General features: G+C 37.4%; 1 protein-coding gene across 3 annotated transcripts in view; it reads right to left on the bottom strand.

Annotated features, from left to right (window-relative positions):
• DAPK1 (death associated protein kinase 1) overlaps nt 1–25409 on the bottom strand; it is an 81702-nt gene that overhangs the window by 16254 nt on the left and 40039 nt on the right. For 2 of the 3 annotated variants that reach the window (XM_070742782.1, XM_070742781.1), the window contains exons 8-20: nt 24968–25120; nt 23693–23738; nt 23078–23167; nt 22458–22550; nt 19938–20057; nt 18648–18746; nt 18265–18363; nt 17683–17781; nt 16447–16644; nt 14179–14376; nt 11527–11625; nt 7111–7188; nt 4542–4764 (exon numbers count right to left, since the gene is read on the bottom strand). In XM_070742782.1, the coding sequence (XP_070598883.1) occupies nt 4542–4764; nt 7111–7188; nt 11527–11625; nt 14179–14376; nt 16447–16644; nt 17683–17781; nt 18265–18363; nt 18648–18746; nt 19938–20057; nt 22458–22550; nt 23078–23167; nt 23693–23738; nt 24968–25120 (1595 nt within the window). Of the gene's footprint in view, nt 1–4541; nt 4765–7110; nt 7189–11526; nt 11626–14178; nt 14377–16446; nt 16645–17681; nt 17782–18264; nt 18364–18647; nt 18747–19937; nt 20058–22457; nt 22551–23077; nt 23168–23692; nt 23739–24967; nt 25121–25409 lie in introns of those variants that run through there. The other variant, XR_011558324.1, reaches the window with a different exon arrangement.

The following is a 25409-nucleotide window of genomic DNA, read 5'->3' as shown; positions in this document are numbered from 1 at the left end:
CCCATATAAGGGTTGACTGACTGAGGCAGGCCTCTCTGGTCTGACATGAGCCGAGGGCAACGGTGGAGTTGGGCATGGCAAGGCCTGACGGTCTGGGGACCAATCCCTTTCTGAGGCAGAGCCCACGATCCCCAATGGCAATGGCCCCACTGGTGTAAGTGGCTGAAAGGGGGGTATATGGAAAACCCCTGAAGCTGGAGAAGACAAAGCTGCATCCAGGCGTTGCTCTAACGCCTTTATTTTCCTCTCAGCTTCTTTCAAGGAGGAGGATGACTGGGAAGACTTGGCCTTGGCTTTAGAGGAAGCCTTCTCCTTGCCCTTGGAGGACACCGGAGGAGACTGGGGTTGCTCCTGTCCCTGATGCACCTGCTGGTCGGCCATCGTTATTAAAGTAATGGGGCAGCGTTTACTCACAAATGTTCGTTTGGTAGAATAAGTCAAAAATCCAATGCACCGAGACTGACTCTCTCTCGCAAGTGACAGCAATAAATGTCTGCCGTTGCTCACCTCACGTGAGACTCTCAGCCAATGGGCTTGTTGCCGGGCAGATTACAAGCCCGGCTCCTGGCTCCCAGCCAAAGCGCGCCGAAAATCGGGCGGGAATTCCGACCCGCGCGTCAAATGCCTAAAAACATGGCGGGCGCGAATGATTGCCGCCCTTGGGGGTGAGCCCTCCCCTGGCGGCGATGTGCACGGCCGTTAATCGCCGTGGCTTTCGGCTGTCAGCATGCCCTGATTGCCAAGCGGTTCGCTGCCTATGTCTCCTGCGGCAGCCCGCTATTTCTGCGGCTTCGGCTAGGCGCGCTTTAAGCAATCAGCTGTGAGGCGCTTCAGACGCCTCCCCCGGCGTCAGCTGAGAAGCGCGCCTGCCGCTTTTCCAGACTGGACCGTCTGTCCGCCGCCCCCTTAAGTGGGTAGGGGACGGACCCCTCCCACTTGGGGTGAAAGAGCCAGATATGGCCACGGAGGTCAGGGATCTCCGGCTCAACCCTCCTCTTCAGGGCAGTACTCGCGGGGAGAAGAGGCCCCATAAGGAGAACAATGGAGGCGCTGCCCGCGGAGGGCAGAAACCTCTTAACATAGGAAAGACCTGTAAAGACATAAAAACAACATTAAAACGGTAATTTACATACTTTACATTTATTATATTTATTACAATACATTTTTTTAAAAAAAAAATTCCACTCCTTCAGGAGCAAGAAACTCAGCGTCCCTATCCTAGACTGAGTTTTTTAAAACTGAGGTACTGGGGCAGCAATGGGGCGATACCTACTTAATATGTTAATTATATTAATTTAAAACTCAGTCCCTACCAATAAGATTTGAGCTAAATCCCATGCTGGACTCTCCTTCCAGAGGCATGGGAGAAAATGATATTTTCAGATTCTACATAACCAAATGCATTAAGTGTAGGATTTCTTTTTAAAAACATTGAGAGTAATATTATTTATAATACTGTAGATACAGAGAAAACTCTTAGATGTGAAACAAAGGTAAGGTTAAGTAAATAGTAGATACAACGATCTTCAAGTTAACTCTGCTAAGAAATGTCAGAGATTATGATCCATAAGAATATGTACTAAATATCAGAACATATAAGCTCTGTAATTGACAAGTGATAATGAACTTAAATGACTGTATGTATACAGTTGTGTTGTCAAACAGGTGCAACCTTTGAAATTGGTGCATAAATTTTCCAAAGGATTCAGCTGTTATGATATCTCAAGTAAAAACAAAGAACAAAAGGGTTGAATGCAGAATATTCAAGACTTTGATGGTCTGACTGATTTCAGGTTTTTCTGTTTCAAAAGGCAATGCAATCAGACCTTGCCCACAGAACCTGAAAAATCAAAGTTAATTTCCAATTTCTCATTTCTAATATAACATGTAACCATTCAGGAATATGACAGAGGCCAGGGGTTCAGTTTAAAAAGTGTGTGTCAAAGAGTGTGACTATCCTTCATTCCAAGTTTCAAAATTCCAACAAATATATTGAGGAATCCAAAGGGCATCTTTTCAAATTTTTGTCTGAAGAGCATCTGTAATCCTTGTGAATACAGATCTGGGAGGAATACAGCAATTTAGTTGATTGTTTTGACTTCAGAGGCAAGTTGAATGGAAACTGAACCATTTCAAAAAAATCAGATCCTATCTCTCCACACAACACATCCGAAGCTACCCAGGAAATGCTGGTACATTTCTTCACCAAATGGAACAATTTATTATGGCTCAGATTTTCATCTCCTGTCTCTGACTTGCCCCTCAACCAATATTACAATTTTCAATGTTTTACTATCTAAGTTGATTTTTTTGACAACTGACTGGCTCAGTTCTGTCTCTGTTTTTCAGATGGACCAATCTAATGCTGCATTCAGTCCTCAGGAATCAAAAGAGTGCCCTTTATCAATAAAAGGATCAGCAAAACTAAGCAAGCTGCTCAATATAGATTCTCAATAATTCACTGGGAATCACAACTCAAAATTATATTCTGTTTTTGAGTGATCCCCCCCCCCCCTGTGCTCTGTAAGAAAGGCCAGTGACTATAATTGAATTTTGCATCCCAATAAAAGAAAATACTGGCAAGCTCCAAATAAAAGAAATGAAGGAGGTTATTTCCAGATATTCAAGCCCTGTCCCTGGAAAACATCACTGACCATCACTGATAGAGAAGCAATTTTTTGAGGTAACAATTCATCTTTTCAAAACTAAGTTATCATTCTGTTAGATAACCTAATTAGATTAGGATAGTTTTCTTACTCGTAAAATAAAATAAATCTCTGTGCAATTTCAGTTAAGGGACTCTAATCTCTCTTTTACCCTAGACCCAGTGCTTTTCAAATAATCAGGTGTACCTAGGGATGGGCAGCAGGCAGGATGGGGTGGAACACAGTTCCACCGGCAGAAATGAAGATGAATGCGCAGCTCCAGCTGATTGGTGGCTATCACTTTCTGGATTACTGGTTTCGGCTCGGCTCTCCTTTTCTTCCCTGCTGCTGCTGCATCTGCGCTCTTTTCCTCCTCCCTGGCCTCAGATGAGCTTCCCTCTCTCCTGCCCAGCTCTCCTCCAGCCTCACACGGCCACTACCTCCTGAGGTGCAAGCAGAAGGCGTGAGTGGAAGCAGCACTGGCAGCATTTATACTTCTGGCAGCACCCATTCACCTAGCTACCCTGCCTGAGACGGTGTGTGTGTGTGTGACCCAGGAAGGAGAGCGCGGGAAAACACAAAGCAAATTGTCACCCCAGCGAGCGACACTGGTAAGGTTGTAACTTGAGGATTTAACAGTTCACTTGAATGATTATGATCATTCAAGCCACTCCCACCTGATCACACGACTGGCAAGCCACTCCCACCCAGTCACATGACTATTAAGCCACACCCACAGTGTGGCAGTAAAATTTTTGGCTGCTCATTACTTGGTATGTCCCCCTCGGAGGGGTGGGGAGTATGGAGCGATGCTAAGGGGGTGCGTGATCCTGCAGGGAGTAGAGGGGTTGGGGTTTTTTTGCACTGAACAATAGCACACAGCATAGGAGATATGAAGTGCAGATAACAAACCTTTAAGAGACATCATGGAAAAATATTTAACAGGGATTAAAAGAAAGGAGGAGAAAGACAGATAATGAAACAAACATGTGTCGTGAAAGCTAAGACGAGGAAATATGAGGAAGCACTTGACTTCACTGTGACTATGTTGGGAGAAGAGGAAAGACCAGTAGGTTTACTGTGTCTAAAAATGTTGGCAGACAGCATGAAGCTAAATAAATCAAGGTGTCACTTAAGCACTAACCATCTCTTTCTCAGAAGCTCTATTTAACAATTTGACTATAGTTGCTGTGAAAGACTTAGCTAAGGCAATCAATTCAGCAGTATAGTTTTACTAATTATTTCAGATATAAAGATGGTTTTATTGAAAGCTATATATATATGCCTCAGGGATATTGCATTTTCCTTGTACAACAACATTCGGGCAGTAGAAAAACATACTTCCTTCACAATTAACTATAATGAATTCCAGTGTGTCATTACTTTTCATATCTTGCCCATTTTGAACCTTTCATAATTATGGAACATAAAGATGCTCTTGGATTGAGATTGACTCATAGTAACTACAGGGTAGTTTGATATGCTAACTTTAAAGATGCTTTTTTCAGGTTTCTAGTTTAGCCTACTATCCATCTAAGCCCCAGTGATCTATTATCCAAATACTGACTAGATCACTTGGCGTACCAAATGCAACTACCTTAAGGTATCACTGAAACAGAAAACAGGCTGTCTAGCAAAATGAAACAAATTTCACTTTAATCACAAAACTGACTATTTTGAAGTACTACTTTTCTTCCACTTGCTTTTGTGATGGAATAGATTGTGTGCATTTTTCTCTAAAAAGATTCATTCCATTCTGCCTCCATTTATAAAGGAGTGCAGAATTGCACTACAGAATGTGGCCACAAGGCCATAAATACAAAATGTAAAGAATGATTCTTATCAAAATGTTTTCCCAGTGTTGATAGGACAAAATAAACACCCTTAAAGTGGTACCTGTTGGTTTATTAGATAGAGGTGAAGGAGGAAATCGGACAGAATTTGTAGAAGCGAGCCTAGGTCTACGCCTTCTGAAGAAGCTTCTTAGTAGCCCACACTTTAAAGACTCCACAAGAGTTGTTTTCCCAGATGAAGAATGGCCAAAGAGTTTAAGTTTTATTCTTGGCTGTAGATTATGAGTAGGTCTAAGATGCTGGATGAATAATGCCCTATGTGTATCCTAAAGATAAAACAGGAATTAAATCAAACACAAAGTTATGATAAGAAATATTACTTTGTAATATATACTGCTCAAAAAAATAAAGGAAATACTCAAATAACATATCCTAGATGTTAATGAAATATTCTCATGGAATATTTCATTTGCACAACTATTCCTTTTGCACAACAGCATGTGAAATTGATTGCCAATCAGTGTTGCTTCCTAAGTGGACAGTTTGATTTCACAAAAGTTTGATTTACTTGGAGTTATTTTCTGTTGTTTAAATGTTCCCTTTATTTTTTTGAGCAGTGTAATATATATTTTTAAAAGGGACAGCTATCCAGATTTAGCTTTCTGATTAAAATAACAAATAATTATTTAATTAACGAACAATATTATTAACTACGGTACCCAATTTTATTATTCCAGGTAGCTTAGAACAAAGTAAATTAAAAACAAGTAAAACAAAAATAAAATTAAAAATTAAAAATACAACCAGTATGGCCATGTCTACAAGGATGCCCATGGTCATCTGCTATCAAAAGCATATTCCATGTCTATTTAACAGAGATGGGAGAACTGATAGGTATTCCTAAGATTTCTAAACTACGTGGGTAGAGTAGAGTTGTTCAACTGCTTATCTATTTTATTGCAAGCTACCTAGTCATATGTGAAATGTGTGGCTATACAAAGCCAATCAATGAATGAAACAATGGATAGTTAATAAGAATAGATGACAAACATTGAAGAATATCTAATGATTATGGCATTAATCAACCATGGTGATCTCAGTGGTTATTGACACACCGGGTACCATATTAAAAAAATATTGAATGGCACTTAGAAAATCTATGTACTGACAAAATTTCCATCTAGCAATTACAAAAGGCTACAATGTTTGGATCAGTCCATATATACTAGGGATGGCTTCTGGATTTCTTTACTGCCACTTCACTCAGGGCTGTGCTGTCCATGCACAATACCTGTGTATGCACAGAAGCAAAAAACAAGATGATGGCGCTTATGGTGCCATTAAGAGAATTGGCTCAGGGGTGTGGCAGGCCTGGGTTGCTGCAGGTCCCAGCAACCCAGGCTGCCAAATTACTACCGGTTCTATAGAACTTGTCTGAATCAGCAGGAACCCACCTCTGATATACACCAATACATTATGACATCCTAGGTTCTTGAAAATAATTCAATGGATATTAAGGTGAACAGTAGTTAAATAATTAGCAGCTGTGATTTCACATTCATATATGCTAGTTAGGTATTTATATGCCACTTAACTCCCAGTGACTTACAGGCTTTGTAAGTTGTGGATAAATAACAAAGGCAATAGCACTTAAGACTTACCATATATACCACTTCACTTCACTTTACAGCACTCTCTAAGCAGTATACAGAGTCAGCATATTGCCCGCAACAATCTGGGGCCTTATTTTACTAATCTCGGAAAGCCGAGTCAACCTTGAGATGGTTAGGATAAAAGCAATCAAACCCCTAGCAGTGTGAGCAGAGTTATCCTGCTGTATATATTTTAAGCCATTACAGTAGTCCCTCACCTAACGCTGGTGTTACGTTCCAGACACGGCTGCGATAGGTGAAATCCGCGATGGGGAATTTATCGACTGATAGTACTTATTTAAGTATTTATATTGTAATTGTTTGGTAAGTTTTCATTGTTTTAAGTGTTTATAAACCCTTCCCACACAGTATTTATTTTAGATACAGTATTTAAATACAGTATTTACAATTTTAGTTATTTTTTTTTTTTGAAAAACCTGCCGATCGAGTTTGGCGGGCTGTTTAAATCTGCCGATCGACTTCCTCAGAAACCCGCGATGAAGTGAAGCCGCAGTAGGTGAAGCGCGGTATAGCGAGGGACTACTGTATTACTTTCAAATGAAATTTGTCCTTTTTCACTAAGCAATTTCAATTAATATCAAACTTACTTGCATTTTTTTATTTTATTTATTTATTTATTTATTACTTAGATTTGTATGCCGCCCCTCTCCGAAGACTATAAGATTTTTATCTTATAATTAAACTGAAACTAGTATTTTCTTATAAATAAAGTATTCATTTCTAAATGTTTACTTGATTTCCAGAATTCCTCAAGACTCCTATAGAACTCTGTCAAATTGAGAACTGATAACAAATTATTAGACAATCACTATTTCCTACTTTTGTGAAACTTTTTTTCATAATGTATTTTAAAGTGTTAGGTTGATTCTTCAAAGCTTGATTTTTCATTAAAGGTCAATTTGAGTTGTTGCTATGAGATGCTATGAGAACTTACTTAAATAGAAAAACAGAAGGACAGGATATAAACTTAAATATAAATATGCAATTTCATTCCTTTACCTTTTTCAACCTTGTAAGCAGACTAGCTACATGGTCATGCTGCTCTGCTCTAGCCAAATCTTCTGCTGTTTTTCCATCCTATCAGAAGACAAAAATCAGTTACATTTTTGTTCATGTATGAAGAAGTACCATCATTCTATTGATTTCAGGATGATAAAATTTTCAGGATAAATAAATTTTCAGAAAGAAATAGAATATATTTTGTATACTTTATTTACTATTTATTTATTTATTAGATTTGTATGCCGCCCCTCTCCGTAGACTTGGTGCAGCTAACAATAATAAAACAGCATATGACAAATCTAATATTAAAATAACTAAGAAACCCTTATTAAAAACCAAACATACACACAAATATACCATGCATAACTTGTATAGGCCTGGGGGGAAAAGAATATCTCAATTCCCCCATGCCTGACGACAGAAAGGCATCCTTACACCTTTAATGTATGTAGTATTATAATTATCTCATCATTTCTAGATCATTTTTTAATTATTTGATATTTGATGTTTAAACTTTAACATCTTAAAGCAACTAATTTCTCAAATTGTGCTTTTATATTTCTTTAGTGAGCAACACAAAAATGCTTTAGTAGGTATCACAGTGGATGGGTCAGGCAATGCACAATCATGTATGTATAGTGAACATAGGTAGGAACTGAGCATACAGCCATGTGGGGAGCCAATGCTACGTTTCAGAGAGGTGGATATGTCAGACCGAATCCACATTGTTTATAGCCGATCCCTCAGAAAATCTTTGATCCAGTTACAGATGGAAGAGGGAAAATCCAAGTCAGTCAGCTTTTCGATAAGGTAGAAGGCGAAGCAGAAGGCAGAGAAGCCTCCTGACATAATTTCTGGGTTTCTCCAGAATGTAAAGCAATACCTATGGCATAGTCTGTCAACATATTCCCCCTGTAGGCAAACTGGTATTTATCAAAGTCTGGTGGGAGGCATGATCTAAGGCAGCGATGGCGAACCTATGGCACGGGTGCCACCAGTGGCACGCAGAGCTATATCTGCTGGCATGTGAGCTGTTGCCCTAGCTCAGTTCACCCCGCCAGCTGATTTTTGACTCTCACAGAGGCTCTGAGAGGGTGTTTTTGGCTTCCAAAGAACCTCTGGAGGGGATGATGGAGGGCATTTTTACCCTCCCCAGCTCAGGGAAGCCTTTGGAGCCTGGGGAGGGTGAAACCCGAGCCTACTGGGCCCACCAGAAGTTTAGAAACAAGCTGTTTCTGGCCTCCAGAGGGCCTCCGGGGGGGGGGGGAAGCTGTTTTCACCATCACCAGGCATTGAATTATGGGAGTGGGCACTCACGCATGTGTGATAGTGTGCGTGCATGCTCTTTTGGCACCCGAGGAAAAAAAGGTTTGCCATCACTGATCTAAGGTGTTGGAGAACCAATATCTCGGAGCATTTCATCACTACAGACGTTAGGATGCTGCAACAGTCATAAGCATCAAAAATTGTCATTAAGTCACTTTTTCCAATACCGTTGCAACTTCAAATGGTCACTAAGTGGACTGTTGTAAATTGAGGACTATCTGTACTTAACAAGGAGATGCACTGATTGCTTTCATTGTCCCCGTAGACATGATATAAGCAGAATATTAGAATGAAATGCATATTAATGTAGATGGCACATAATGGGCCAACTAATTAATGTTTTCAAATTGTTGTAACCTACTCTATAAGGTTAAGTTCTGAAAAATAAACATTAGAAGAGTTAAAAGTTATTTTTATTTCATGGCAACATAAAGTAGTAGAATGTTCCATGCTGCCCAGCCTAGATTAATATTTTTATCGGGGTTAACAAATGCCAAATTCTTTCTGATCACAACTACAAATCAGCATAAGGGCCTAAAAATTATTTCTTTACAACACTATCTGAAGCTTAGCAGTATTCTGATATTTTTAGAACTTTTATTTTCAGGAGGATCTGAGTGTTGGGGTTTTTTTTTTTAAAAGCAAGAGGGAGTTATATTATTCGCAGATTCAAGAGCTTGGAACAATTCATATTTATTTTTATCCCTATATTGTTGTGAAGAATAATTAGATCAACAAATGCAATGTAAGCGATAGCTAAAAATACACATATGCAAATAAAGATCTAAATTTCTTATTTTGGCTGGCACAAATATAAGAATAGAAATAACCAGATGAATATATTATCTAAAATGCAGGAATTGTGTACAATGTAACGTTCATTTAGGCCCAATGCATTATAGACTAGTGGTTACCATTCTTGGTATTACTAGAAGTTAATTTACACAGTTAAAATAATCAGAGTTTTTTCTCAGTCTCCATTGCCTTTTTTAATAACAGCTTTATTTTGTCCCTAATTTGCTTTTTGATGATGTTAGCATGTTTACAAACAACATAGAATTCTATACTTCAGTATTTTCTGATCATGTACCATTCAGTTGGTGTCAACTTTTAACCTATACCCCATACTTCTAATCTTTAATATTTTAATTGGATCTTATTCCCTATTAGTAATAGTTATAGCTATATCTTTTAAATACATCTTATTCATTATTATTGTTATCAATCATATATTATTAAAATATAAAAAAATGAAAATGATGGTAAGTGAAATCTGTTTCATCTCTATCTTCAATCATCTATTTTCTTTAAATTTCCATTATCCTTTTCTTAACCTCTCCCCCCCTCCTCCTTTTACCTTTATAAGCTTCTTTCCCTCCAAACGTTTTCCCTCTTTTTTAACTCTATGTTCACTTCTTATTAATCTCTTCTCTGTATTTCCTCCTTTTTTGAATTTTTTCTTCCAGTACCAGTATTTTTCCCTGGTCTTTTTGTCATTGCAAAACCCAATGTAATCATCATAAATTTCATCATGATCATCAATTTGTCCATCCACAATATCTTTTTTTTGATCCAAATATATTCATCAATATGATTACTTCCAGACTCCTTCTTTTCTTTCTTGTCTTCTTGTTCATTGATTTCATCTTTATTGTCATTATTATTCTCTAATTCATTATTATTATCATCATCATTGTTATCCTCTAGTTCTTTTTCCTTTTACTACTCCAAATCCCCAAAAACCTTTTTTCAAATCCTCTCGGATGCCTTTTATAACTACATGAGTCTCTTTCAATATTGCCACCAATTCTTTATAATCACTCGTCTCTAAACGCTTGGTATCAAAATTCACAATTTTTGCAACTACTTCAGCTTCTAACAATTGTTATTTCAAAGCCTTTTTAAATTGTCTTCCTTTAAAAGTAGTGCTGTCTGTTACAACACTTAAAATATGCAAACTTCAAATTCCTCTAATCTTTCAATATTGAAGTTGTCTTTTATTATGAAAAAAAGTTAGTCATAATTCTGTATTTTGAAAATATCAAAGTTGTTTTTCTTATTCAAGGTCAACAGCTGTCAAGAAGTCGATTAAAATATTCCACATTGTAATACTGTAGGTCCTCCAACCAATAGATGGCACTCAGTGCTCTCCAAATCTATTTCCCTCCTCCAATATTCATATGTATTTTAAATCAATTCTATCCCAAAAATATTCTTATTCCAACTTCCTTGCGAGGCTTTTAAGCTATCACAACAAATTTAATATTACTCTAAGTACCCAAAAGTTGGCATTGATTTCAATTCCACTTTTTAAAATTTCTCTATGGTTCCCAATTAGCTAGATAGCTGCTTTCCAGATTTCCTGTTCTTTTGTTCCCCTTTTAAGTTTTCTCAAACAGTCTGTTTTGGGCTTCTTTTTGCTACAAACAGGGTGGTTCTGACCTGGTTCCAAATGAACCAGGTCCCCCAAGCGGTGTTGGTATCGGGATTCTCCGTGGAGCATGGGGAATTCTGTGTCATTGCAGCGTTTGGCCATGCCCTCCCCTAGTATTTTCTAGAAGTTACTTATTAGCGGTTGATGAAAGATGCCCCTTCATGCACCTGGACATAAAATTCCGTGTCTTGATTTCTTTATGCAGTTTCAGATATAATTCAAATGATTCAAGTTAGTAATTGCATAATGTTAGTTTTATAATAGTAACATGACTGTTGTCAGAAGTGCCTTTTTATGACTACATATGTAGAAGAAAGAGAGACTATATAAATGCTGATTTCTCTGACAATACTAAAAATGAAATGCCATCTTTTATAGCACTGAACTGAGCATGCCTTCAAAAAGGTTCTATACAGCTGGACTTAAAACTTATTGATGCATATACATGTAACTTATAGTTGCCCTGCCAATTCAAAACTGTTATAGAAAGTTACACTATATAAACAAAGAACAAAGCCTCACTCACCTGCACTGTTCCCTAGTTTGGTAATGAACCATCTGCAAACAAAAAGCTGAACTCAAGCAGTAGTAAGCACTATATTATTTTTAATAGAAAACTGCTAATATGCGGAAAACCAAAAAGTCCTACTTACAGATGTTAAAGCCTCCACATTAGCCCCGCTAAGACAGAGATACCGGACCACATCAAGGATTCCATTATTTGCAGCCAGATGTAAAGGAGTTCTCCCATACTATAAAAGAAACATGGTGTTTTTGTTACACAATAAACTAGTAAATCTACAAATTCATTTTGTGGTTGACAAAGAAAAATATGTCCTCAGAAGAACAGTTGAAATATATCAAACAACTTATAATGGGAAAAGTCCCATAAAATACCCATTTTATAGGAACGAGGCACAAAAAAGCATAACAACTAGAACAACAGGACAGCTTGTCATCTCAAATGCACATTTGGTTTCAATTCTTCTTGGCCAAGTGATCAAACTTTAATTACTTTAGAAATTAAAAATTAATTTTAAATTTTCATGCACTGCTATATCCTTGCTCTTAAAAATGTTATGAACTTCTATCTTGACAATTCAGATGACGGCAATTCTTTAGAGCTGTCCAGACTTATACACCTACTATACAGACAACTCCCACAAAGTGCACTGATTTATTGAGCCAAGCATAAAGTGTTCCAAGATATATTTATAACATACAAAGAGTTTTTAAATCTATTTTGAGCTTAATCTTGCCTACTGATATGAAGTAAAAACAGGACAAGTATAAAAAAAGGTAATTTCCTCACATTAAAAAAACCCGACACATAAACTCAAAATAGATCCACAATCAGCTAGTGAATTATGACAGATAGGTAAATATTAAAATAACTCAGCTCATTGTATGAGAGGGAAACAAGAGAATTTTCATTTTATGTTTTAATTTCTGTTCCGGTGCGGAAGAATTCCACTATATTAGCAGACGTTCTTGGAATTTTGAATTTTATCAATTGTTTTATTCTGTACTGACGACTTTAAACCAACTGAACATCAGGAAGAAAAATGAATTTATCAATTGAATATATATCAGTAGTTAGTAGGAAAAACTGACAAATGGATTAATCTCTTAACAGTTTATAAATTATGTGGAATTAGGGTTCTGTAAGGAAAAAGTTTACTTTTCTTACATTCCTTAAGGAAGCGAGAAAAACACCACATTTACTCTGGATCCCCTTCTCAATTATATTGCGATACAATTCTTAGATTTCAGATTGATAACTATCTAATTTTGAACAATACAATAATGCTTACTGTGCAATAGAGAAAAATAAGAAATGGGTATAAAAGAAACATATTGTCTCGTCTATCCATAACCTGGAAAGTAGGTGAACTTTTTTTTATCTTACAAAATTTTTAGTTTATTAAAAAAAATTAAAATATAAAACACTAAAATATTTAAAAAGAAAATAAAAAATACAAGAGACTAACAAAAACAGTGTTTTAAAAGACAATTAACTAACTAAAACATCTAAAACATACTCCCCAGTTGAATGCTGACTAGTATTAGTTTCTCACCCCTTGTGAAACAGAGGGGGAAAAAAAATCAAACCGTTGAACTACTAAATATATTGGCAAACTATCACCGTGACAACGAACCTATTGCGTGCGTGCCACAGTGGCATGCAGAGCCCTTTCTCTGGGCATGCAAGCTTTCTCCCAGCTCAGCTCTATCATCCCTATGTCCCAGCTGATTTTTGGGATGTGGGGGCCAAGCACATGCATGGGAAACAGGTTACAAGGTTTTATTTTAGCTGACAAAACTATACTGAAATTCTATTTAATTCTCTAAAATTCAAAAATGTTCCTTAATGCTAGCATTTTTTAAATTAACTGCTTTTTTAGGCAACTAAAATGTTTCATTATTCAGATGTTCATTATACAATACTGTACTAGATATTCAAATCTATCTGCTTTTTCATCATCTATCAACACCACGGGAAATAGTCCTATAAGGAATCCCTCATTTCATGTACTTTATTAATGCATTTTCACAAAACAAGTATATGAGGTATTGAGTTTTAAAATATCATTATTAGAAAATCAGATATTTTTCGCATTGCATTATTATTTTTTGAATGGATACTGAAATGCTAAAGAACATTATCTGACAGATGTTTGTGATTAATTAAATAAGAAAAAAGAAAAATAGAGTTTGTCAGAGGGATGTCCTCCCTAACGTTTTCTGATTTATAAAACATAATAATTCTTTTAGCCTTTATTATCCATACACTTTTTGGCAATGAAATAATGGTTTACTTAGACCAGCTGCCTTATTAGTCCATCTACTACACAGAATGGAATAGCTTGATAATTATGTTGATAGAAAGGTGGAAAGATTTATCTACCTGCTATTGAAAAATGACTTAATAATTAACTTGGAAATACAGATATATATTAATTATATTCAATCCATTCTACAGTCTATGCTGCCTACTAATTGCTTATTTGGACAATGACATGGAAAAGATATCTATGCAAGATAATAGAGCTTCAAAAGTTCAAAACCAAATAAGCTGATAATAGTTTCAAAAAATGACAAAAACAGTTTTCATTAGGAAAGCTAGTAAACAGGTGCTGATGGCATCATGCATTGCAACATTTATTTTCCTATTTGTTCTAGCTTCTGTAGGAAAAAAAATGAATCCTGTATTCTTCCAATATAAATGTAGTTCATTTTAAAAAGGTGTTTTAGTGTACACTCATGATAAATATTTAGAGGATTAGATTTATTATTTTTATTACCTTGTTTGTCATATCGATGTTACAGTATGCTTCACAGAGTGCCATTACAATGGGGACATTTCCATCTTTGCAGGCTACATGAAGAGGAGCATTACCATGTCTATCTTGAAAATCTATAGAACAACCTCGACTAATCAGCATTTTTACTACTTCCATCTGACATCTTCGTACAGCAAGGTGAAGGGCTATGTGCCCATCCTAAAATATAAATACAGGTAATTATTTGTTCTGCAGAAAAGAAAATTTCTATGGATGTATATATGTATATGCATATGTATTATATCCATATCTATACCTATACAGTGATCCCTCGAGTTTCGCGATCTCGAGTTTCGCGAAACGCCATATCGCGAGTTTTCAACCCGGAAGTAAACTCCACCATCTGCGCATGCGTGATGGTGGAGTTTCCCCGCTGGGCAGAGGCTTCCCTGGGTCTTCCCCCTCTTGCCCTGGTAAGACAGCATCGGCGCGAGCAACGGCGTGGGCGGGCGGGCGGCACGCGCGCGGGAAACCCCACCTCCGCCTCCCAGCTGGGAAGCGGAGCCAGCAACAGCGTGGGCGGGCGGGCGGTGCGCGCGAGCCTGGGGACACCCTAACTCTGCTTCCCAGCGCGCGCGCGCGTTGCTGGGGAAAGCGCGCGCGCTTGGGGACTCCCTAGGTCCGCTCCCCAGCTGGGGAGGGAGTCCCCACCGCGCGCGCGTTGCTGGGGAAAGCGCGCGCGCTTGGGGACTCCCTAGGTCCGCTCCCCAGCTGGGGAGGGAGTCCCCACCCCGCGCGCGTTGCTGGGGAATGCGCGCGCGCTTGGGGACTCCCTAGGTCCGCTCCCCAGCTGGGGAGGGAGTCCCCACCCCGCGCGCGTTGCTGGGGAATGCGCGCGCGCTTGGGGACTCCCTAGGTCCGCTCCCCAGCTGGGGAGGGAGTCCCCACCCCGCGCGCGTTGCTGCGGAATGCGCGCGCGCTTGGGGACTCCCTAGGTCCGCTCCCCAGCTGGGGAGGGAGTCCCCACCCCGCGCGCGTTGCTGCGGAATGCGCGCGCGCTTGGGGACTCCCTAGGTCCGCTCCCCAGCTGGGGAGGGAGTCCCCACCCCGCGCGCGTTGCTGCGGAATGCGCGCGTGCTTGGGGACTCCCTAGGTCCGCTCCCCAGCTGGGGAGGGAGTCCCCACCCCGCGCGCGTTGCTGGGGAAAGCGCGCGCGCTTGGGGACTCCCTAGGTCCGCTCCCCAGCTGGGGAGCGGACCTAGGGAGTCCCCAAGCGCGCGCGCTTTCCCCAGCAACGCGCCACCCCAGGCGCGAGCAACGGGGTGGGCGGGCGAAGGGCGGCCGGCAGTGGAAGCAAAAACACCATCTGCGCACGCGCAGATGGTGTTTTTACTTCCGCACCGCTACTTCGCGAAAAATCGATCTTCGCGAGGGGTCCTGGAACGGAACCCTCGCGATGATCGAGGGATCACTGTACCTATTATGGCAATACCTGTCATATGTAGGTATGGATATGGAATATGTTACATGGCTATAGTTATGGATGAGTTCTACAGCAAAATAAGGGTGGGGTTTTTTTGCTTTTTAAATTCAATAATCATATATTTCAAGAGATCTAATCTTCAAGAAAAAGAAATGGGCATCCTTTTCCAAATTCCCATATTTCTGCAAATATAAGGTACATGCATGTATTTTATTTTATATTTGTTCAGTACATGTAATAAAAGATGATGATGAATGCAAGCAAATGGGCAGAATGTGCAATGAAAGCAAGCATTTGAAATTAAAGCAAATGAGTAGGAAGAATTGCCACTATTAGCTGGCTTTGCAGGTGAATGCTTACAATGGATCTCTCCCACAGAGCCTTTCCAAAAAGTGAGAGATATAACTTAGTTACTTGATGCTTTTAAAAAAAACTTAGTTTGGAATAATCCTTTAGATAGCTATACAAAAGGGGATCATTGACTGAAAAATGAAATCTGAAAGTAAATGAGAAAAATAAGAGAAGGATGTTGAACAATAAAGGAGACTGAAATATGAGTCAACCGTGAAGTCAAAAAATAACTAAAATATGTTAGCAAAGTTAATCACTACACAGTGCGGAGAGCTCTTAAAAATAACTGTATTTACAACAGGAGTGCTTATGAGTATATTTAGTTTTTAAATAATACCTTTATTTAATAATAAATAGTGACTGCTATATCCAAAGAGGTATTAAATAACATAACACATACAGCTTTGTTTTATTTAAAAGCTTGTTAAAACTTTCTCAGTCAACCATAAACTAACCTTGTCAGTTGCATCAAGGTCAGCACCATGCTCTGCCAAGCATTCCACAATGTCATGGTAACCTCTAGCTGAAGCTGTCAAAAGCGGAGTTTCTCCTTCTTTATTTTTAATGTTCACATTACAGGCTGCCTTACAAAGTGCTTTGGTAACAAGAAAATAGCCATGCCAAGCAGCACAGTGCAAAGGAGTTTCTTCTTCCTATAAAGTAATTTTGAAGGACTTACATTAATAAAGTTATGTCTCACATCCTTTTGCTTTACCACTATTTAAAACACTATTTTAAACTTGGCTCAATAAATAAGCCACTTGGGTATATTCTGTGACATTATTTATTCATGTTTCATGAGCTATGCTATAAATATAGGATATCATAGCAGTCTTTCAATATCTAAGTCACAAAAAAGGGGAAGTCAACCTATTCTCCAAAGCACCTGAACACAGAACAGGAAGTAACAGATGGAAACCTATCAAGGACAGATCTAATCTAGAATAAGGAGAAATTTGAACATTGGCTAGGTTTATAAAACTCAGGCTTACAAAGTTGCAATTCCAGACTTTTAACTAAAATAATTACCAACCTCCAAACTCATCATAGGCATGATTTATTATTGCAATCTTAACCTGGAACTACAATGGACTTTGCTTCAAGCTCTGACATTTTTGGTTATCAGTTTCAATTTTGTGTATAAACTATGATTCAGCTTCTGATTCTTCCAATGAGTTACTGGCTCAATAATGGATGTGTTTATTCAATAGTTAATTCTATAGTCCAAAATGCACACATACATGCAGTAATTTTCAATGTTTACAGACTACAACTTACGATATGAACACATAGTATTATTAATCAATTCAAGTGACTGAACTAGAAAATTATAAATTAAGAAATTGATGCCAAGGTTGGTTAGTTCTCTGCAATATCTTGAGTTTATATCAGGCCTTTATTTCTTCACAAATATTACAAGACTTTTTAGGTGTTTTAAATAATATATAGTGCAGAGCTTGTGGAATATGTAGAGTGAGCTTTTAAAGTTGAGATTCTTTTCAACTCTGAATAGCAATATTATATAGAAAAAAGTATAGTAGAAGACCAAATTCTGAATTATTACTAAAACAAGCTTTTTATATTTCTGAATTTAACAATTTTAAATAAGAAAGCACTTCACAACTATATTTGCATTTCAGAAGCTACTTTCACTTCGCAAGAATCTGTATAAATAAATCTTCATTACTTACTTTATCTTGAAAATTAGGATTCGATCCAATGCTACAGAGGTATTGAACTACATCAACATGACCATATCGAGAAGCCACATGGAGTGCAGTTTCTCCAGACTGTATTAGAAGACAACCACATGCAATATTAGACTGTTCAAATACCTACATTATGAATCCATTTACATAATACAATTTCCAATTATTAACTCCACTAATTTAATTTTATTCATTAGCATAATTCACTGGAAAAAAATATAGGTTATGACTGCACAACATCCTTAACAAAATATGGTTGTATTTTATGGTTAAGTATAATATGGAAATACAGCTCATGAATTCTATTACATCTACTGGCACATAAAAACCTAGATATGTGGGAGTAGTAAAGAACATCTTTAAAGCAGCTCTTTTCAACAGGTGGGTGAAACCCTTTTTCAAAATGTTTTTCTTCTCCTCTTTTTACTATGGCTAATGTTCTATGAATAAATTATATTTTCAATTACTTGGTCTTAAATTTGAAATATGCCCACCTAGCAAAAATGTAGCTTATTAAAGTGGTGCGGTTTTTTTATTGAAAAAAAATGAAACTTTTTTACTTACTTTGTCTCTAACATCCAAAGGACATTTACTTGTATGGAGAAATTTCAGAGTTTCTATGTGACCATGTCGAGATGCCCAGTATATTGCATTGGATCCTGCCTGTCCAAAATATTTTATGGTAGTAATCAATAAAACAATATACTAATTTGAGCAACTTGTTGCATACATCCTCAGAATTCTAGTTTGATGTCAGATAAGATACAGCTCATGAATTGAAAAGGAAGAACTTGCAAGATTGTAATTTGAACCTGAATTAACTAAAACAATATTCATAATCTACAATGATCACTTATAAAACACAGATATTTAATGCCTATCCTTCTATACTACACTATCAATATGTCACATTTTATTTTATTACCAATGATCAATTAGTTTCCCACCTTATCTTGGACATCAACGCGGGCACCTCGCTTTAGAAATAACTGTAGCATCTGAATATTCCCACATCCAGAAGCAATCAGAAATGGAGGTGTTCCATGCTAGGAAAAAACAACAATGTGAAATTCCATAAGGATTCCATAGCAGTACAATTAGAACATAATTCTGTAGACTTAGCAGTGCTCAGTTTTGAAGTTATATAATGCATTTTCTTATTTATTTTGGAGATATTTTCATACTGCTTGGTTTATTTCTATTAATTTTTTTGGGGGGGGGGGTAATGCAAGTAATAAAGATATGATCACAGATGAATCAATGCAGTGATGTATGCTTGGTGTTAAAATACATTAACAGAATACTAGAAAATAATGCACATTTTCTCCAATATCTTATAAATATACAGTGATCCCTCGGGTTTTGCGAGGGTTCCGTTCCAAGACCCCTCGCGAAACTCGATTTTTCGCGATATAGCGGTGCGGAAGTAAAAACACCATCTGCGCATGCGCACCCTTTTTTTCATGGCCGCACATGCGCAGATGGAGTTTACGTGTGGGCGGCGGGGAAGACCCAGGGAAGGTTCCTTCGGCCGCCCAACAGCTGATCTGCTCCGCAGCGCGGCAGCAGCGAGGAGCCGAAGATGGGATTTCCCCATCTTCGGCTCCTCGCTGCTGCTGCGCTGCGGAGCAGATCAGCTGTTGGGCGGCCGAAGGAACCTTCCCTGGGTCTTCCCCACCGCCCAGGCAAAGGGGAAACCCCAAGATCGCTTGCCGCTTGCCCGTTCACCCGCCCGCCCGGCTGCTCGCTTGCCCGTTCGCCCGCCTGCCTGGCCGCTCCGCTTGCCCGTTCGCCCACCCGCCCGCCCGCTCCGCTTGCCCGCCCGCCCGGCCACTCCGCTTGCCCGTTCGCCCACCCGCCCGCCCGCTCCGCTTGCCCGTTCACCCGCCCGCCCGGCCACTCCGCTTGCCCGTTCACCCGCCCGCCCCGCTGCTCGCTTGCCGCTCGAGAGCAAGAGGGGGAGAGATAGAGAAAGAGAGAGAAGGAAAGAAAGAGATGAGAGGGAGGAAGAGAGTGTGAGAGAGGAAGAAGCAAGATAGAGAAAGAGAGAGAGAAAGAAAGATGAGAAAGGAAGGGAGTGACATCATCGGGTGGAAAAATCGCGATATAGCGTTTCGCAAAGATCGAGATCGCGAAACTCGGGGGATCACTGTATTATGTTATCATATAAAAAGATAAACAAATCTTCCCCTCCACATATTTTTAAACCGTGAGCGACTAAACAGACGACAACATACCTTGTTTGGTTGATTGACATCATAATTGGTCAAAGACCCCAAAAGGTGCTGAAGGCCAGGAACATTGTCATCATTGATAGCATGAATGATGGCCTTCATTACAAATGAATCTTCCTCATCCTCATAGATTAAACAAAATGAAGCATAGAGGTGTAAATAGAGAGGGGAATAGGAAATAAAAAGATAATTAATTTTAGGGATAAATACCTTATAAGGAGCAAAAAAAGTCAAAATGAGGGCCATAGCAATATACTGCAGTTTTGACAGGATTACAACAGTATTCTTAATAGGAATTATGTTGTTACACTATATGTATTAGATGCATGCATTTTCCAATGGTTCTACCCAAGGAATTCTTCAGTGTCACTGCAAACATCTAACATGTATTAACTTTATTCTACTCTAAAGAGATTTTTACTTTCTTAAACTGACCCGTTTGCAAGTATAAAGAGGTAATGCACAAAGAAATATAATTAAAAGACTTGAAATATAATGAAAAGGCCAAACAGGTTTACTAAAATACTTACAGACCCCTCGTATTCTGGACATAATTTGCTTCAATCAACTCTCAAAACAAATCATTGCTCTGCTAAACAAATAATTCTCTCAACACTGTCAAACTATTTACTAAGGCTGCATTACTATTAGTATTCTCATCGTTCCTATCAACCATTTCCTACATTTATGACTGCATAACTGTAACTTTGTTGCTTGAATCCTTATGATATATATTGTTTTTTCCCCCTGATTGCTTATTTGTACCCTATGACAATCATTAAGTGTTGTGCCTCATGATTCTTTAAAAATGTACCTTTTCTTTTATGTACACTGAGAGCATATGCACCAAAGACAAATTTCTTGTGTATCCAATCACACTTGGCCAATAAAGAATTCTGTTATATTTCTTTTTTTTAAATCTCATATTTTTCATTTCTTTAGCTCAGTATTTGTTACCCCTTTTCTGCATTTTGAATTAATAATTTATCTAGTTTTCTAAAATATTTCAACATGTGCTAGGAGTGATCAGCAAAGATTTTGCAGAAGTAAAAAATTACATAATCTAAATGTTGCAGTCCTGCAACAGTAGCCTTAAGTTTATTTATATTTTATGTCACAAGACATCAAGATTGAAATTAATCTTCTGAGGTTAGTTTAGTAACTGAATTGGCTTTAAAAGTACCCTAGCAAGTAGAAATCACATTTACAATAATTAGAAAATTAGCAGACAGACAAAAAGAAAAAAGGATCACTCTGCAAAATTTCTTATACTTTTCCTTTTCAAGAACAATTTGTTCAGTATTTAAAAACATAAAGGTATCAAAATTGTATTAAATATATATTCATAGATCTTTACATTTGAATAGAAGCCTCAGGAGTCAACAAAAATAAAGGCAATATACTCTGCTTTAAATTGTAACTACAATTGAATTATATATTTCAAAACTATCCTAAATGATTAAGGGCTACAAAGAGTTGAATTGACATAACTGTTACATTTTTTCAGAACGTAAAGTTTATGTAAAGAGAAATTCTAATTTAATTATAAGTTATCTAGTAGATCTTCTATTTGGCTTGAAACAATTGTTTCTTGGTTTTAATTTTCTATGGCAGGAGTCCCCAGTGCCTGGGCCTCAGCCTGTTTGGAACCAGGATGCACAGGCAGAGTGCAAGTACATGGTGAAGCTAGAATTTTAAATGGTAGTATGTCCAGCTCATTTCACTACAACTTCATACAATTTATCACAACTTGGCCCAGTAATGATAAGCTGCATTTAATTTACCAAGAAAAAGATATAGGTAACAACCATTTCTTATAATGGCACTGAAAAAAGTAACTTAGGACCGTTTTTTACACTTAAGACAATTGCAAGAACCTTATGCACACACATAGCAACTGGCATGTATTTGTGATGGTTGCAGTTCCTTGAGTTATGTGATCACTTCTTGCAATTTCTTACAAGCAAAGTCAATCGGGATGCCAGATTCACTTGACAACCATGTTACTAATTTAATAATTGCAATGATTTACTTTGTAACTATGGCAAGAAAGACTGAAAAATGAGGCAAAACCCACTTAACAATTGTCCCACTTAACAATGAAAATTTTGGGCTCAATTGTAATTGTGAGTCAAGGGCTACTTCTACTTTCTTTTTTAGGGCTGCTGACTTTAGTATATTAAAGATATAAACTGTTGTGTACAAACAGTGCATAAAGATTGGAAACCTGAGATGGAAGCTCAGCTATATTAGCTTTGTCCATCAAGATATTTTTAAGGTTCAGACCGACTCACAAGATACCCAGTCTGGCCAGTTATGTTTATGCTAGATGTATTGCACACACACCCAATTTGGGTGGCTGCTTGATAGAAATATCATTAATTTCTTACTAGTAATTCCTTTGAAACCTGAAATTCAATTTATCAATAAGTTAAATAAAATTGAATCCTGATTTGCACACAACATTTCATACTGCACCTAACATTTCCTAAGGAAATTATTAAATTGTATGTGACTACTTACCAGAGTATCATCACTTCTGGCCACACTCATATTACTTCTGGACAAAAACGATCTTGATAATCTTTGGCATAATGATATTAGACGCACTGATTGCTTTTATTAAAAAAAGAAGCAGACATTTATTTCTGAGGAAATTTATGTCACATGAGATCTATCACAGGAAAAGGATATATTAAAATGTAGGTTACTAAACATTGATTTGTAGTTTGTTGGCAATTCAAAATTTTAGTGAGAAGCAGTTTAGAACAAGTTCTTAAAGTGTCAAAAATCATGATTGTATCAAGAGATAGATATTTCAATCTCATATCCATTCACATAGTAATTACATTATTTGTGACATTTTATTGCTTTTGAAAATTTTATGCATATCTCTTTCTTACAACTTTGTTCCTTCCTTTTTCTTCTGAGCTACAGTGGAAATGCTGCATATGTTTAGAAACCTACATTGCTCAGATTAATGAACAGATGATCTTGCACTATTACTAATTAAAAGCAACAAACAGAAAATTCAATATTTGTATTAAATTTAGTCACTGATTAGTCTTTTAATATTTTTGTTATGATACTACACATCTTAGAGAAAGCTAAATTGCATTATCATGAATAATCATTAAACTTACTTTCCATTTTCTTCGTGCAGCAAACTTTTTGAACTTCTCCATATTTACTGCAGAGGCTTTTCTACTCAGGGCTTGTAGAGTATCTTTTGGCTGTGAAAAAAATTAAAACAACATTTTGAAATGCTACTGTCATGATCAAGGTTGTCAAATGTTATAGTTATCATCCAGGTTCTCAAATTCATTTGTTAATTTAGGAGATAATGGCATCACAAAATATTATAATCCTTAGTCCAAGGAGAAGAGGAATCAGGGCAGAATTTATTGCCTGTCAACTATAGAATATACATAAGCAGTTGTTTTATGCAAGTGTGCAGTAGATATTGTACAGTATAAATGCCTTTCTCTGACATATAATTCCTATGGATCATCTTCTATTTTTACTACATTTCTATTGGATTATTTACTCTTTGATATTACAGAAAAATTAATTTAGTTCAAGGGTTAGATTAACTATTAAAATACACTAGATAGGAAGAAAATAATTTGATCAGTGCCTTAGAGGAAGCAAGAAAATGCTTATACTTGTATGACTCAAAAGCAAACAAAACTACAAATAGGAGCAATAAAATAGGCAAACAGAATCAAACAATTTAATGTTATGTATTATATGCTGACCTTGATCCATGGATGTTGCAAGCTGTCTTGAATAGTCATTCTCTTCCTTTTAAATGAGAAACAAGTTAATTAAGTAAACCAATACAACTCTCTTATTCTGTTTTCCTCACCTACTTATAACTTTACAATTGTAAACCTACTGGGCAGAATTCAAAAGTTATGTTCTTGTCTCACTCTAGCAATTTCCCCCCCAAAGTCTTAATTTAATGAAGTCCAGGGCAAACACGTCATTAGTTTCAAAAGAAATAAAGCTTACATTTAGAAACACATATATTTCCAACTAGAATGTTGCAGAAGGTATTTGGGTTATCATGCTGGAAGTATATAATGCAGTTAGAAGTTCAGTATACCAGTTGATGAACTGATGAAATTATGTACAGGTAGTTTATACAACCATTTGTTTAGTTATAATGATACTGAAAGTGACTTATGATCAGTTATCAAACTTATGACTTTTGCAGCATCCCATGCAGCATGATCAAAATTTGGATGCTTGGCAGCTAGCATGTATTTGTGACAGTTGCACTGTCCTTGGGTCATGTGATCATCCCTTGCGACTTTCCCAGCTGGTTTCTGACAAGCAAAGTCAATTACTTAACAACTGCAATAGTTCACTTAACAACTACGACAAAAATGTTGTAAAATGGGATATAGCACGTTTAGCAACTCTCTTGCTTAGTAGCAAAAACCTTGGGCTCAATTGTGGTTGTAACTTGAGGATTACCTGTATTACACCCATAACCTCCACCTCCCATAATGGTGTTCACATGATGTTCCTAAAGATGCTGCTGCCATATGCCAGCTTGACTAAGAAGAATACAGTGTTCCCTCGATTTTCGCGGGGGATGCGTTCCGAGACCGCCCGCGAAAGTTGAATTTCCGCGAAGTAGAGATGCGGAAGTAAATACACTATTTTTGGCTATGAACAGTAACCCAAGCCTTCCCTTAACACTTTAAACCCCTAAATTATAATTTCCCATTCCCTTAGCAACCATTTAGATTATTACTCACCATGTTTATTTATTAAAGTTTATTTAAAAAAATGTTTTTTAAAGGCAGATGAAAGTTTGGCAATGACATATGATGTCATCTGGCGGGAAAAACCATGGTATAGGAGAAAAAACCGCAAAGTATTTTTTAATTAATATTTTTGAAAAACCGTGGTATAGATGTTCCACGAAGTTCGAACCCGCAAAAATCGAGGGAACACTGTAATCTAAAGCATAAAATAAAAAAAAGCATACCCATCATAAATAATAAATGAAAAAAACTCACTTTGGGTCTTTTATTAGAAGTCGCCTTATAAAATCTTTAGCTAGAGCACTGGTATTATTAAAGAATTCTTCCTCAAAGTCATAATTCACTGCAGATACATTGGCTAGCGTTTCTTGTTTTGTCTCTCCAAGAAATGGCGAAGCGCCACTTAATCTGCAAAAATTAATTTTGGCACAATAAATATGATGCTGCATGACTTGAACAGAAACATCTCAGTTCTAGAATCTATTTGGAGCAGAGGAAATATAAATGTCAGTAAATTATTATTGATTTTATATTCAGTTGGGGGCTCAATACATATAGTGACTTTTAAGTCACTGAGACTGAGTTGTGGGCCAAATAAATATGCTGAAATAAAAAAGAATAATTCTTTAATTAAAAATACATGAATCACCAATGCTCAGGCCAATGTAAATTAGAAGTCAAACATTTCAGAGTATTT

Source organism: Erythrolamprus reginae, chromosome 2, assembly GCF_031021105.1.
Source record: "Erythrolamprus reginae isolate rEryReg1 chromosome 2, rEryReg1.hap1, whole genome shotgun sequence".
Taxonomy (NCBI): domain Eukaryota; kingdom Metazoa; phylum Chordata; class Lepidosauria; order Squamata; family Dipsadidae; genus Erythrolamprus; species Erythrolamprus reginae.
Note: the sequence above shows the minus strand (reverse complement) of the source record. Positions and strands in the feature narration are given on the sequence as shown.